Below are 14767 nucleotides of genomic sequence, written 5' to 3'. Positions count from 1 at the left end.
CGTGGGTGGGTGGGTGCGTGCGTGGGTGGGTGGGTGGGTGCGTGCGTGTGAACACTATTGCGCTATCTATGTATCACACTCACCGACAGCGGCCACCCCAGCTATGGTGCCAATGGCGATGCCAGCCGTCTCTCCCGGTGAGAATCCTCCCGGGGGGGCCTCAGTGGTGGTGCCTTCAGTGCTCAAAGTAGAGTCTGTACTGGAGGTGGTATCGTTACTGCCAGTGGATACTGTGGTGGTATCGTTACCTGGACTAGAGGGGGACTCAGGACTGCCAGTGGATACTGTGGTGGTATCGTTACCTGGACTAGAGGGGGACTCAGGACTGCCAGTGGATGCTGTGGTGCTATCGTTACCTGGACTAGAGGAGCTGGAGGGGGCATCTGTAGTACCGTTAATACTAGTGTTAGTAGAAGTGGTTGTGGCTGCGAATAGGATCACTGTCAATAAAAAATAAAAAAAGTGTTGACATTCAGCTTGCTTGAGTACAATACAGGCACAAGTAAATAGTACTGGATGTTTTAGTATTACAAGGCAACACAGTGTTAAGGAGTTAGGTACCTTACAGTAAATCTGTACTTTTTCTGTATTCATTTATTGCTCATTTATTTGTGCTATGCATCTGACCATGTCTATACTATTTCATACCTGCGCCAAGAAGGCAAACAGTGAGTGTTGGCAGGTTCACACGAGGCATACTGTCGTCCCGGATATCGCTTGGAATTCAAGTGTACTGAGAGAAACAAAGGGATACAGAGAACAAGAGAGAGAGAGAGAGAGGAGAGAGAGAGAGAGAGAGAGAGAGAGAGAGAGAGAGAGAGAGAGAGAGAGAGGGAGAGAGGGAGAGAGAGAGAGAGAGAGAGAGAGAGAGAGAGAGAGTTGAGGGAGAAAGAGGGCATATGCTGATGAAATTAATTTAACGACTTTTCACAAATCTATCATGACAGTCAATCCACAAAAAAAGGAAATTAACATATTGACAGACACAAAACAATTCTCCACTGTGGTTTGGATTAACATCCTTCGACAAGTAGAGAGACAGTAAGGTTTGTGACTAAGGAGCGGTTCATAATAAAACAGCTTTGTTTTGCCGCCTTTTTAAAGAAGAGGACATTCAATTCAGTGCCATTTGCCAATCATTTTGTTTGATCAGTCAGACATTCAAGTGTTTTTGAAAATGGTTGTCTTTCTGCGTATGTGAGCCATGTTTCAAACTGATATTCCTTAAACAATCGACACCTCAGATACAACAACTCTATCTACCTTAAATCAATAAAGGCCTACACACTTACTTCCTGTTTTCAACCTGTGTTGTTCTCTATTGCTTCTTCACAAACACCACATTCATGAATTCTGTTTTCGCATATATGGAAACATCATCAAAATCCTGCTACGTATGTACTATCATCAAATAAGCTGCACTACTAACCTGAAATGGTGGCGAGGGTATCAGTCTTTCTCCGTTCAAGAACGATTCACTCCCTTACATCCGTTTTTATACCCAAGTCAACCCAACCCAGTTTATAACACCTCACCATGTCGACATCACCATCGAGACTGTGTATTTCCTCATTTATTTATTTCCAGGTGGATTGAGGATGTACGTCCTGAAATTTGCTTAATGAGCGTTCATATATTGCCAATTTATGGCCAGAGAGCCATAAAAAGTATATAACAGGACCGGTGTGCTTTCAGTATCTTATCTTAGGCCAATGAGGAAAGAATACTACTGTGTGGGATATGTTCTAAGGCTGTACGGCCACTAATACGATGTTTATCACAAGTTAGCTGTAAGTTAGGATATCAAGAGGGAAAGATGCTAATTCTATTAGGTATTATAAATGTATTATCAACTGTAATGCGCTCCTCTCCTAACTGATATGCAGAGCCAATCTCCTTCCCTCTTGAACGCCTATGTAAACTCATGTCATTATAATACACTACTGGACCATAGAAGCTTGAGTGGTAGGAGCCAAGTGGTCAGACGGTTTCCTACATTGATAATGGACAGAGTGGCTCTCTAATAACTCGAATAACAAATGGGCAAAGTGAAATGGGATGGTGAAGACAATGCAGCTATACTGGATGCATATCCCATATAGGTTAATGAGGATACTGTGCTCTTGTGAAAGCCTTCAGGCTAGTGTGAGATGGTTGAATATAGGTTGATGTTAATGTATGGAGAGAGAGGGTTTGCCCCCAGGCAGCCATGGTGATTGGACCCTGCGAGAAAGTTGTGCCACCAGGATCACCCCTGTGCGTGCCTGTGTGTGTGTGTGGTGATGGGGGTGGGGGGGGGGCAGGATTAAAGCTCTGACGGCCTAGCGCTGCACAGAGAACAAAGGGGATCCTGTGTGGACTCAGCAGCACTGGGTGACCCGTGGGTCACTAAGCCCTCACACCACGAGCACTCCACCACTCAGTGAGCCCACAGACTAATACTACAATGCCACCTCCCCGCCCCCTTATGCAAGCCATCGGTGCTCACTACTGCTCCCATTGCAAGTACCACAGAAACTAATATCTTCAGAACTGTCAAACCTGAATTGGCTTTATACACAACGGGACACAGCCAAAATCCCCAACCACACTGTGCTGGCTCCAATATGTTCCTTTCATACGGTCCTTTTTTTAGCGCTGTGTACAGCAACCAGTACAGCTCAGTTTGGCACTTTCATGTGAATTTGAATTCACAATGTTTACCATAGGATACTATGGAGCAGCCACAGCCCACCGAATGTCCCATGGTCAGTGTAAAGGGAATCCTGCACATACATTATTTTGAGAAGAACAGATCATTGTATTACTTTTCGAGACAGAGGCTCATGCGTAGGGTTATTTTGTTTTGTAGTGCAAACATGCATAATTTTGCTGTTTTTGAGTTCTCTCTTGAGACTATTTAATGAAAGGACAGTCAATCTAAAATCTATTTTGGATGATAGTCCAGTGCCAGTCCGCTGCTGCCTAGATGGCGCTGTCTTGCGGAATGCCCATGCACTTGTCCGACCGACTGGGTTTGTGGGGTCTCTGCACCGTCAGGAATTAAAAGCGCTTGTCGAGTCGTTGATGGTTAGCATAGCTAACGGTACCTCATCTCGGAGAAGCCCTTGCCTCTTGGTGACTTCAGTATTTTGAATATTTTAACGTGGACTAACATGCCCCATTTTCGCTGCTGGAATATTCTTGGCTCAAGGCTCTATATGAGATCCTATCCCGCGGCATGTAGGTAGCTTGTTGGCTAACTACCGGCTTTGCGCCAGGAGTGAAGACCAATCAATCACCGGATACCTTCACCGCTAGTTTTTGTGTACAGTGAGTGTGGTGCTGCTGAGGCAAGGGAAAAAGCGCAGCGGTCACCGGTGGCTGGATCTTGTGGCGTGAGCACTAATGCAGTCTAGCAAATACGGCGATTCCCAGTCACCGGTGTTTAAACGCGGTGTGTGAAATACTACGACAGTCCTCGACCCAGATTATAAGAATAGATAGGTCACCAGCTCCATAGCGGGACAAGTGCAGCGCAAGGATGTTGCAAGTGCTGGCTTGCGGCGTCGTAGTTTTCCCCGGTCTGTTCTTCGTCTTTCGGAAAGTACTACCGTCCATTTTCAAACAGTGGACAGATGCCGACGTTGTGCTTGTCAGTGAGAGGTAAGTATTTCTGTCCTTTCTTACATAGCAGCTAACGGTTGGTTTATCCATGGCCATTAGCTTGCCGGGGCATGCATTAGCTCCCCTAGCTAGCCAAGAGAGGCTATCATCACTAGCTCTCTAGCTGCCTTGGCAGGGGCTTTAACTAAATTAGCCACAGTTACTCTAAACAGCGCCAAAATATATTATTAGATTACAAAATGATGGCATAATGAATTTGATTTGCCATAATGAGCGACATTTGTCGTAGCCTAGTGTCATGTTGTTGTTGCATTTATCACTGTCGTTGGCTTTACTGATATTGCAACGTTAGAACATCGGACTATTTCGCTCTGTCTTGGTCAAAATGACACGCTCACATGCGCAGGGGTCAGTTCGATGCTCATTTGAACCCTGTCACTCAAACTGGTAATCCTCCTCCGAGGTTCAGTTACGCAATGTAAAGCGCTGAACTATACCGAGCAGATCGCTTGGCCTTAATCACGCTCTTATTAATTCGCTAATGCTCATCTAACGGGAAATGCATTTCTTAGACGCATGTGTTGATGCCTGGGGGTGGGGGGGTGGTGGTGGTGGTGGTGGGGTGGGGAGGGGGGGGGGGGGGTTGCTACCATAGCTCGGTAGCTTCCGTCAAGTCAATGCCTCGCCAGTTTGCTACAGTATCTCTAAGCTCATGTTGATGTTCTTTGGGGTTGCAAGGATCAACTATGTGGGACTCCAGTCCATTGATCATATATACAGTAGAGCCGGCTAACCTACTGATGGAAGACCATCATATTCTCACTGACATCGCTCATCAACAAAAAGTGATGCATAGGCCTAGACCTGTTTTACTATTTCATGGCTTGCTACAGTTAAAGTGCCAGTGGGTCATTCGCCGTCGGCATGAGCTACAGTGACAGTATTTGTTTTCAGTCCCATACGTAGTCCTTACTGTATCATATATATATATATATAAGTATTTAGAGATTAACATAAAACACATTTTGCGCTCATTGGTCCTAACTCCCCATGTGATTGTTCTCAACAGTAGTGGAGGGTGTTTGTCGCCTGGGTAAAACGATACGTCTTATCACCACCTGCAGCTGCATCCACAGGACTGATGTATAGTCAGGCTTTCTATTCACAGGGCCTACGTATCCCAATCTCTACCAAACATCCCCATGTAGCCATCTCGTTGGGTCATGCTTTCCCTTTTTATAGGCCTTACCCGGCCATTTAGCAAGATGCATTTAGTTGTAACCAAAGTAACTCAGTGAACAAAACATCAGTTCAGTGTTCTACGCGGTCCATGCAGGAAACCCACAATTTGTGTGTCACAAGCACCGTGCTCAAACCAGCTGAGCTTTAAGAATCGTGTCAAATCGCGCTGTTTAGGGCTGCTTTCACTTGTGTGGTATTGTTGCCTATTGTGTGGCACTGTTTATAAAGTCACATCAGCTGAGGGTACTTAAAGGCATGACCTTGTCCCAGTTTAAAAAGCACTGTGTTCATTTGGGCCTACACACACTCACCAGCGTAGAAGTCATGGTCATAGCATTGCACCAGGGGATGTGACCTCTATCTGATCCTTAAACACTCACAAAACAGCCAAGAAGGCATTTGCTGCTCGTCCCTTTCCGATTTCGCCTGTCAATAAAGTGCTGAACCACGCTGGACGGGTGATACCCAAACTTCTTGACGCCATGCCAACGTGGCTCTCCTGCATCAAGCGAACTCAGAGGAAACCTCAGCTGTGCTCCTCCACCTGTGGTGTAAAGAGAGAACCTCTCCCACTAACAGCTCCACTCCCTCCCCAAGGCTGAGTACATAAGTAGACCGAGGCGTACACAAATCACAATGGGACAGGACAACCTCCGGGATGGCAGCTAAGCAAATCGGCCATGTCAACAAAAAAGGGAAAACAAAACAAAACAAAACACTTAATAGAAAAATAATACAAAATGATGAACCAGAGATCTCAAGTGAATCATCGTTCATGAATGCCGAGCAATGTGTGGGTGAGCTCAACCCATCCCTCCAAAACAGATTCCCAGCAGCTTTTCGTCCTACCAATAAACAGGGGATGACAATGGCGTGATTATGTGAACGAATATGATTGTGTCGGTTGAAACTCTCTCCACAGTCCCCCTTGTTGTCAATAAGTCAGCAACGGCCGAGCTTGTGTGGCAGGCAGTGCCCAGATTAGGCTGTTAAACGGAGCAGTCAGTAGCCTGCGTCCATGTGTGACTGTATAGGGGGGAAGCGAGGGACGGAGAGGAGAGAGGAGACTGGGGCCGAATCTCAGTGCCTGTAAATGAGTGTTGCTCTGTTTGCTCTTTTCTCTTCTCTGTCACTTTTCCTCACGCTCTGCACCCTCTTCCCGGCACCAGTGCACTGTGCTGCTCTAAATTACACACCCCATTAACCGTAGTAGCAGAAAACACTGCTTCAGAGGAGATGTAGACACAGAGAGAGAGAGAGAGAGAGAGAGAGAGAGAGAAGGGGCAGTCTAGAAACATGGCCATGTACAGTAACAGTAAAAAGTAGAAGACACCGTTCTCAGAAGAGAAACCGAGGTTATCATCGTAAACAAGAAAACATTACAAAACAAACATTACAAAACAAACCCCCCCTCTCTCTCTCTCAAGCCTTTAAAGGGGTACTGGAGGACACAATGAATGGTTTGTGCAAATCTAGGTCTTGTGACTGAGTACGGCCCTAGGAGGCAGTGAGGCGTAGGGGTAAAAACGAAGGGGGGGTTGGAGAGGAAGGGCTGGTTAGTCTTATCCAGCTCAGGCCTAGGGCTGGCCGGGGCAGGTCACATGACCGCTGTTGCCATGCCGAGCCAGCGTCATGGCTGTGGTCCTGTGGAGAAGGGGCCTCCAGAGCAGCAGGTCGCAGGTTCAAACAGGAAATGTACGACTGCCTCTCTCTCTCTCTCTCTCTCTCTCTCTCTGTGTGTGTGTGCTTGGAGTGAGACTCTGTCTGTATTGCTGTACACAATCACCTTTAATCATTTGAAAATCGAACAGAGCATAAAACCCATGATTAGCAAGTCGCTGTGGTAAGGGCGATTGAATGAGGCTTCGTCATATTTCAGAGCTGCTGATTAGCGGAGGTGCCAAAGTCTGTCAAAGCCAAGGGAAGTTCCTGGCTGTCTAAAGCCTGGCGTCCAAATATTCAAGGGGGACTCTCCATTGGAATGACTGATGTTTGAAACAAACTCCCGATCCCATCTATGGAGAATAAATGTTATATGGATGAGTGATCCATAATCACCCTCGCCAACACCCTGGTTAGATGACTCTGGTCAATCAAAAGTCCCTTATGCGTCTCTGTCACAATGTGGTTAATAGGCGTTTGCAGGCTTGGACAAAATGGAAGACAAACCGATAGTTCTTCTGTCTGTTAGCCTGCCACTATAATTGCTTGTGAGGCAGGATGTAGAGAACCCTGGGTACAGAAGAATGCTTACATCTTTCATTTGGCTGAAACGCAGAGGAAACACGATACTCAAACCCATAGCGACCGTGTGAATCAACTAAGATGCTCTCTGGTTATGCTTTGTCTCCGAGTCCTGACCGTTGTGCATGTATCTGTACGGAAGTCAGCTTTTGCCTTTAATTACCTCTTGTTACCTTTTCGGGTTAGTTTATTGAATGTAAATACTGTAGGCTATACCTGGGGGGAGTAATACTAGGCTGATTTACTGTAATAAGCTTACTGTTACTTGCTGCAAAGTTTCTTCTGAAACTTTGCAGCTTTTTCGGAATGTCGAGAGGGCAGAAAAACGACATGCTTCACCTTTAACTGTTCTACTGCAGTTGTGTCAAAAGCGCATATGCGTATGTATGTCTGCTAGATATTAACTCACTAACTGCCAAAGAATTCCGGAACACTCACCACCTAGCATGTCAATTTTTTTTATGAGGTGTTTACCTAGCAACAATACTTTGATTGGCTACAAGCATCATAAATTAACTGTCTCTCTCTTTCTCTCCCTCAGGCTCGTGTCCTCCATCCACGCCATCATGGCCACCACAGCGGGCGTCATCGTGGTGTCATCGTGCCGGGGCAACGTCATGGTGGACAAGTAAGGCACCCACACACAATCTCGACCTTGGTGCCCCCCCCCCCCCCTCCGCCTCCCAGTTCTCCTGACCTGATCTGTTGGCATCTCATCACTTGGCCACACCCCTCTATCTTTCAACCAATCACCACCATGTGTGGAAAGTGGGATTATTACCCCCCCCCCCTATTTGTTGCTGAGTGAAAACAAATATATATTCTCACACTCTCACACTCACAGACAGACAGACACATTTGAGCCCGTTGATGTGCACTTGAGTGTAAGCGAGGGCGGTACCTCTCTCTCTGTCTAGCTAGCTAGGCCGAATGATGATCCAGATGCAGGCCCGGGCCATGGCTGGCTTCCCACTCCCCCCCGCCCCTCCCTACCGCCTCTATTCCCACGCCACATCTGGTGACCCCATGTTCTGTCCCTCAAGGACAGCCCACCCGTCTGTTAGCTCCAGCCCCAATGTACCAGCTGCTGTCCTGGGTCCAGACCCATCATCCCACCCCCCCCCCCCCCTCCCCTGCATCCCTGTTCTGTCCCAGTCTGGACAGGGATGGGCTGATGCTAATAGTGTAATCCAGCAGATTCATTTGCCAGGCAGACGAGCCCCAGCCAAGCCCAGCCTCAGAGCATTGCTCTGGCTACCTTATGACCCATCATCAGGCTGCTAATCCCCCCCGGGCTTAATACCCCCCATAGCACAGCACAGCCCGGGAGCGTGTGAGTCACTGGGTGCAAGCCAGACACACACAGACACACACACACACACACACACAGTAGCAGAGCTGCAAGGTGTCATGGTCACAACCCTCAGGGCGTTGGCACTGGTAGCACCATGCTCTGATCAACTTAGCTAATTGGACTGTGTGTGTGTGTGTGTGTGTGTGTGTGTGTGTGTGTGTGTGTGTGTGTGTGTGTGTTCCAAAATAATGAGGGATATCAAAATCTGCTCTAAGCCAGTGGGAGTCACTCGTTTCTGCCAGGGAGCCACATCGGCATAATAGTCACCGAGAGAGCCACCACCGTACCATGTCAAGCACAAATGAACCTGACGTACCTCAATTAAGGAGTCTTGCCTGCCTACACCACGCAATACTTTTAACAGAAATAAACAAATACAGCACCTAAAACAAAATGGTGATGTAGAAACATCTCAATTTAAGAGCAAACATACGTAATAGTCTAGTGAGTGGAAGTGTGCCTCCTGCTTCTTGACTCTTCTCCTAGAAACATAGTCATGTGTTATAAACCCCCCCATCTAAGATACGGTTGCAGTAGTGTTGTCACAAGACCAACATTTTGACTTCCATACCGATACCAGCTTAAGTGTCACGGTTTTCGATTCCACGGCAAAAAGAAAAAAACATCAGACCAAGTAAAAGAATATCCTTTTTGTCCTTTCCTCCCTCAAATAACAGAACAAGGGACTTATTAAATGCGTCGGTCTCCTGTCTCTGTCACGCCATGGCCATGACATCAACCGTCCAGAGTCAAGGGTGGCATGGCAAGGAAAAGGAAATGATGTTCTCCTGTCCTGGATAAGTCCCAATGCTGTGGTCCTCTGTGGCTCAGTTGGTAGAGCATGGCGCTAACAACGCTTAGGTCGTGGGTTTGATTCCCGCTGGGACCATATATACTGAAATGTATGCACTCACTGCAATGTAAGTCGCTTTGGATAAAAGCGTCAGCTAAATGGCATATATGAACCTCTAATACTGACTCCTGTCACACGAACAGTCCTCACTTTATCCCGTATTTCATAGGGTGCGTTGCTGTAGCACGTAGGGTGCCTATTGATGCCAGTTCTCTGCTGTAGCTCAGCTATTTTGTGCTGACTGACGCGTAAATATAAAAAAAGCTGCACGTTTTCACGGAGGGGAGCTAACGTTTGACTGTTGCCATAGAGCCATAGATCCATAGATCTCATATTCATGTTTAACTTGCTGATTTAAACTGTTGGCCCGCACACAATCTGCACTCTCGCACGCGAGCTGCACAGACTGCGCTGTATTTGATAAGTCTGTAACTTATCACACTTAGGCGCACAACAACTACGCCGGCTCTGAGCTGTAGCAGGTGTATGAAGGCCCTAGCGCGTGACTTTGAGAGCAGTGCTCTACAGGTGAATCCCCGGGGGGGGGGCCAGGGGTCAGAGGTCAGAGGATCAGCTCTTTCTTCCATGCAGCTCTGCTCACCGCCAGCTCCGGCCACGTCATGAACCAGGCCAGTCAGCTTTTATTAGACTTCTGCTGCGCTGCTCCATCCAAGCTCTTCCTTACAAGTCTCGTAAGCTGCCGGTAAAGCCCTGTTGGTGTGTGCGTGCATGTGTGTGTGCGCGTGCACCAGTGTGTACACCTGTGTGCGCGTGGGCCTGCGGCCCATGTGAGAGAATGAGAAGTGTGTGTGTGTGTGTGTGTGTGTCGTATGCCATGCGCCATGCGTGCGAATGATTCAGTGGAAGTCCATAATGGTGTGTTACGTTGGAACGTGGGAAGGTCCTCAACACGCCTGACGTGCCATACTCCAGACAGGCTTCACCACTCCATGCTAACCACCTACGGCCTCTCTCCGTTTCTGTTTTCCTCCCCAGGCACTGGCTGGCCACCTACTTTGTCATCTGGTACGGCGTGCCCTACATGACGTACGACATCTACGCCATGTACCTCAGCCACTACTACCGCTTCCGGGTCAAAGGGCACGAGGAGTACAAAGAGCACTCCCTGAGGACGGTCAACTCCTTCGTCCGCCGCGAGTTCCTGTTGGTGCTGCATCACATTGCCCTGTTGACCATCCTGCTGCCCGTCACTCTGGTAAAAGGGGGGGGAGGGGTGTGTGTGTGTGTGGGGGGGGGGGGTGTAGGATGAAGTTGTGTAAGCCCAGACGTCGTCTTTCTTTTCTTTTGTTTTTTTTACTCTCGTATTTTGGTTGCAGTTTTTATTGGACAGAGACAGGAAAGTAAGAAGGAGACAGGGTATGTCAGCAGGGCACGGGCCGGGTTCGAACACATGCCAACATGGGTGTATGTGTGCACTGTAGACCACCCCAGGCCGTGGTGCTGGACCACTGGACCACCCCAGGCCACAAGCCCAGATGAAGTTGAGTGGCGGGACCCTCTCCCTGGCCAGCCCCCCCTACAACTCAACACCATGAAAATGCGATTAATTCAATCTTTGGATAAATGTAGAAACGTTTGCTGAAAATTACAAGGGGATTATATTATGACCATGTGAAATTATCTAAAAAAAATATGAATATCGTAATTTAGTAAAAAACGTAAACTATGTGAACTGACACTGGGGTCAACACCCTTTATCTGAATAGACTTAATGTAACAGTGCCTTAATGTAACTGCATTCACCTTGTACCTTTAGGCACTAATCTAAATCAGGTTGACAGAGTTTATCCACCCCCCACCATCGACACACGCACGCACGTACGCACACGCACATACGCACACACACACATACGCGTGCACACACACACACACACACACACACTCTATCCACATGCGTAGGCACTGCAGCGTCCATTTCATGTAGCGCCCAGTGGTAGCAGGCCAGGTGCATTGGAAACCTGGCCCTTTGTTTGCTGTGGCTGTCAATGGTGATATGAGATCACCTTACCCCACCCCTCCATTATTCAGCTCCAGCTGCTGTGATCCTCCTCTCCTCTCCTCCCCTCCCTCCCTCCCTCCCGCGCTCCCTGCTTTGTCTCTACTCCCACACACTCAGGTAACACACATGCTTACACACACACACACAAAGGCTGTCACACACAATCTCTCTCTCACACACATGCACATACTTTCTCTCTGACTCTAAAATACAAACACACACAGGCTGTCACACACACACACACACACACATACTTTCTCTCTCACTCTAAAGCACACACACACACACACACACACACACACAGACACACACACACACCAGAGGGTAGGGTGGCATCAGCAGCAGCAGGCAGGTAGAGGTGGTGTGGGCAGGTATAGTGTTCCACCCAGGGCCGCAGGTCAGTGTTCCAGGGCAGATGGCAGACCTGTGTCTGCCTGGCCTGGCGTCGCTGCTGCCTTATTCATCATTACACCAAGACCATTTGTCCTCTCTGTCTAGTACATTATCCATCAGTAACCCTTTTACATTATCCATCAGTAACCCTTTTACATTATCCATCAGTAACCCCTTTTACATTATCCATCAGTAACCCTTTTACATTATCCATCAGTAACCCCTTTTACATTATCCATCAGTAACCCTTTTACATTATCCATCAGTAACCCCTTTTACATTATCCATCAGTAACCCTTTTGCATTACCCATCAGTAACCCCTTTTACATTATCCACTAGTAACCCCATTTACATTATCCATCAGTAACCCCATTTACATTATCCATCCGTAACCCCTTTTACATTATCCATCAGTAACCCCTTTTACATTATCCACCAGGAACCCTTTTACATTATCCATCAGTAACCCTTTTACATTATCCATCAGGAACCCCTTTACATTATCCATCAGTAACCCTTTTACATTATCCATCAGTAACCCTTTTACATTATCCACCAGGAACACTTTTACATTATCCATCAGTAACCCTTTTACATTATCCACCAAGAACACTTTTACATTATCCATCAGTAACCCTTTTACATTATCCACCAAGAACACTTTTACATTATCCATCAGTAACCCTTTCATATGAATGCAGGATGTCTTTCACCGCCTTGTCAACATGTTATTGTCTGTCTGGCCATCCCTCTCTCTGTCTATCTGGTCTATACATTGGAAAATGCCTCCTTCCTTCCTTCCATCCATCCTTTCTTCCTTCCTTCCATCCTTCCTTCCTGGGTGTAATCATAGATCTGAGGTTGGGTTGGTGTAAGCCATGGGACGACTGTGCTTTCACTTCCCCAGTCTCTGCTATTTACTTCCCCAGGAATGTCTCAAAGTCTGGCCTTGATTGTGTCTGTGTGTCTGTGTCTCTGTCTGTGTGTCTCTGTGTCTGTCTCTGTTTGTGTGTCTGTGTCTGTGTCTGTATCTCTGTCTCTGTGTCTGTGTTGTGAGTGACTCTGCTCTTCTCTCCCCGTGCCTCAGTTCTACAGGAGTGACCAGGGTGATTACTTCATCGGTTGCCTGTTCCTTACAGAGCTCAGCACACCCTTCGTCTCCCTAGGGAAGATCCTCATCCAGGTGAGACACACAGACACACACACACACACCCCATATATACATTCACTGTGCCTACAATACATTCACTTAACACTTTATTAGGAACACTATACTGGGTAGGGCCTCCCTTTGCTCTCAAAACAGCCTCAATTCTTCAGGGCACTGATTCGACAAGATGCTGGAAACATCCCTTTGAGATTCTGGTCCATGATGACCTGATTGCATCATGCAATTCCCGCAGATTTTTCAGGTGCACTTTCAAGCTGTGAATCTCCCGTTCTACCACATCCCAAAGGTGTTCTATTGGATTCAGATCTGGTGACTGGGAAGGCCACTGAAGTGTTCATGAAACCAGTTTGAGACGACTTTTACTTTGTGACATGGTGCATTATCATGCTGGAAGTAGCCATTAGAAGATGGGTAAATTGTGGCCATGAAGGGATGCACATGGTCAGCAACAACACTCAAATAGGCTGTGGCATTCAAGCGATGATTAATTGGTGTTAACGGGCCCAAAGTGTGCCAAGAAAACCCACACCATTACACCACCTCCACCATGACAAGGTGTACAGGTGTTCCGAATAAAGTGCTCGGTGAGTGTATGTGCAGTTGTATACACACACACACAACTTCACACACCTGCTCGGCAAATACACTGACATTGTGTGTATATTGTCTGTGAAGAAAAGAGCAGTGAAAAGCACAGTGAGCAGTTTCTGCTGACGTCTGACTTCATCTGGAGAGAGAAAAGAGCAAAGCCTCGCCACTGGGCCCCCCCTGTCTTTACTCACATTGCCCTCTTGTGGCTTAATCAGGCAGTGTCACACCACTGAAGATATTTGCTATTGCTAATGCTATTATATGCTATTTACCTTTTAACTATTAAGACACACATTCAAAAATACACACAAAGCAGTGCTCCTACATGGGTCTGGAAAAAGTCTGTGAAGTATGGAATCAAATATTTACCATTTTCAGACCTAGAAAGGTATGAGAAAAGCAAAAAACACAATTGACAGGTCCGGTATCACAGATATTCTTCCGCACCATTGTGTAGCGTGAGTCTATTTTATGTTTGACAGATGTCAGGATGCGGATACCGCGACACAGGCGAAACACAAACCAAACAACAAATCAGAGGACTCAAAACCAATCTGATGACTTATTTCCACTGTGGTTCTCGGTACAATCTAGTGTGCAGCCAGATCGAACAGCTAGCACTACGCTTCATCCAAATGACTCGCTTGACTCCCTTTTCTCTCTCTCTCTCTCTCTCTCTCTTTTGTCTTCCCTAACCCTAACCCTCCCTCCCCTCCCCTCCATCCACCCCACCCCCTCTCTCGTTCAGCTGGGGCTCCAGGACTGCTGGATCCACAAGGCCAACGGGGGGATGGTCCTCCTCAGCTTCTTCCTGTGTCGGATCGCCCTGTTCCCTTACATGTACTGGGTGTACGGGCGTCACTACGGCATCCCTATCTACGGCGTGCCCTTCCACCTATCCCTGGCCGTCAACGTGGGCAACTTTTGCATCTTGGCGCCGCAGGTCTACTGGTTCGTCCTGCTGTGCCGCAAGGGCTACCGGCTCTACATGCGCAACCGCCGCGCGGCCGCGGCGTCCCAAGACTCCTCCCCCCTGCCCCCGGCGCCCGCCCACGCTGCCGTCTCGGACAACACCAAGGGCGACCAGTAGAGCGTTCCCCTTGTCTCCAGCTGCGCTCGAGTCTCACAAAAATGAACCCACCATCGACTACTACTACTACTACTACTACTACTACTACTACTACTATTACTACTACTACTACTACTGCAAAGGCACTTCTGCTCCTTACCACAGTCCCAACTACTTACTACTACTATGTCTACTACTACAATTGTTACTACTATGATTACAC

At 47.5% G+C, this 14767-nt stretch overlaps 1 protein-coding gene across 1 annotated transcript; it reads left to right on the top strand.

Annotated features, from left to right (window-relative positions):
- Positions 1–3345: 3345 nt before the first annotated feature.
- tlcd3a (TLC domain containing 3A) lies at positions 3346–14565 on the top strand (the record flags this gene model as incomplete). The annotated part of the gene is made up of 5 exons (XM_083665283.1): positions 3346–3645; positions 7634–7720; positions 10296–10515; positions 12801–12896; positions 14224–14565. The coding sequence occupies exons 1-5, from the start codon at positions 3524–3526 to the stop codon at positions 14563–14565; spliced, it is 867 nt and encodes a 288-aa protein (XP_083521409.1). The 5' UTR covers positions 3346–3523.
- Between the last annotated feature and the right edge of the window lie 202 nt (positions 14566–14767).

The sequence above is a fragment of the Argentina silus genome (assembly GCF_951799395.1).
Source record: "Argentina silus genome assembly, chromosome: 2".
NCBI lineage: Eukaryota > Metazoa > Chordata > Actinopteri > Argentiniformes > Argentinidae > Argentina > Argentina silus.
The sequence above is the reverse complement of the archived record's forward strand: the minus strand, read 5'-3'. Positions and strand labels throughout refer to the sequence as shown.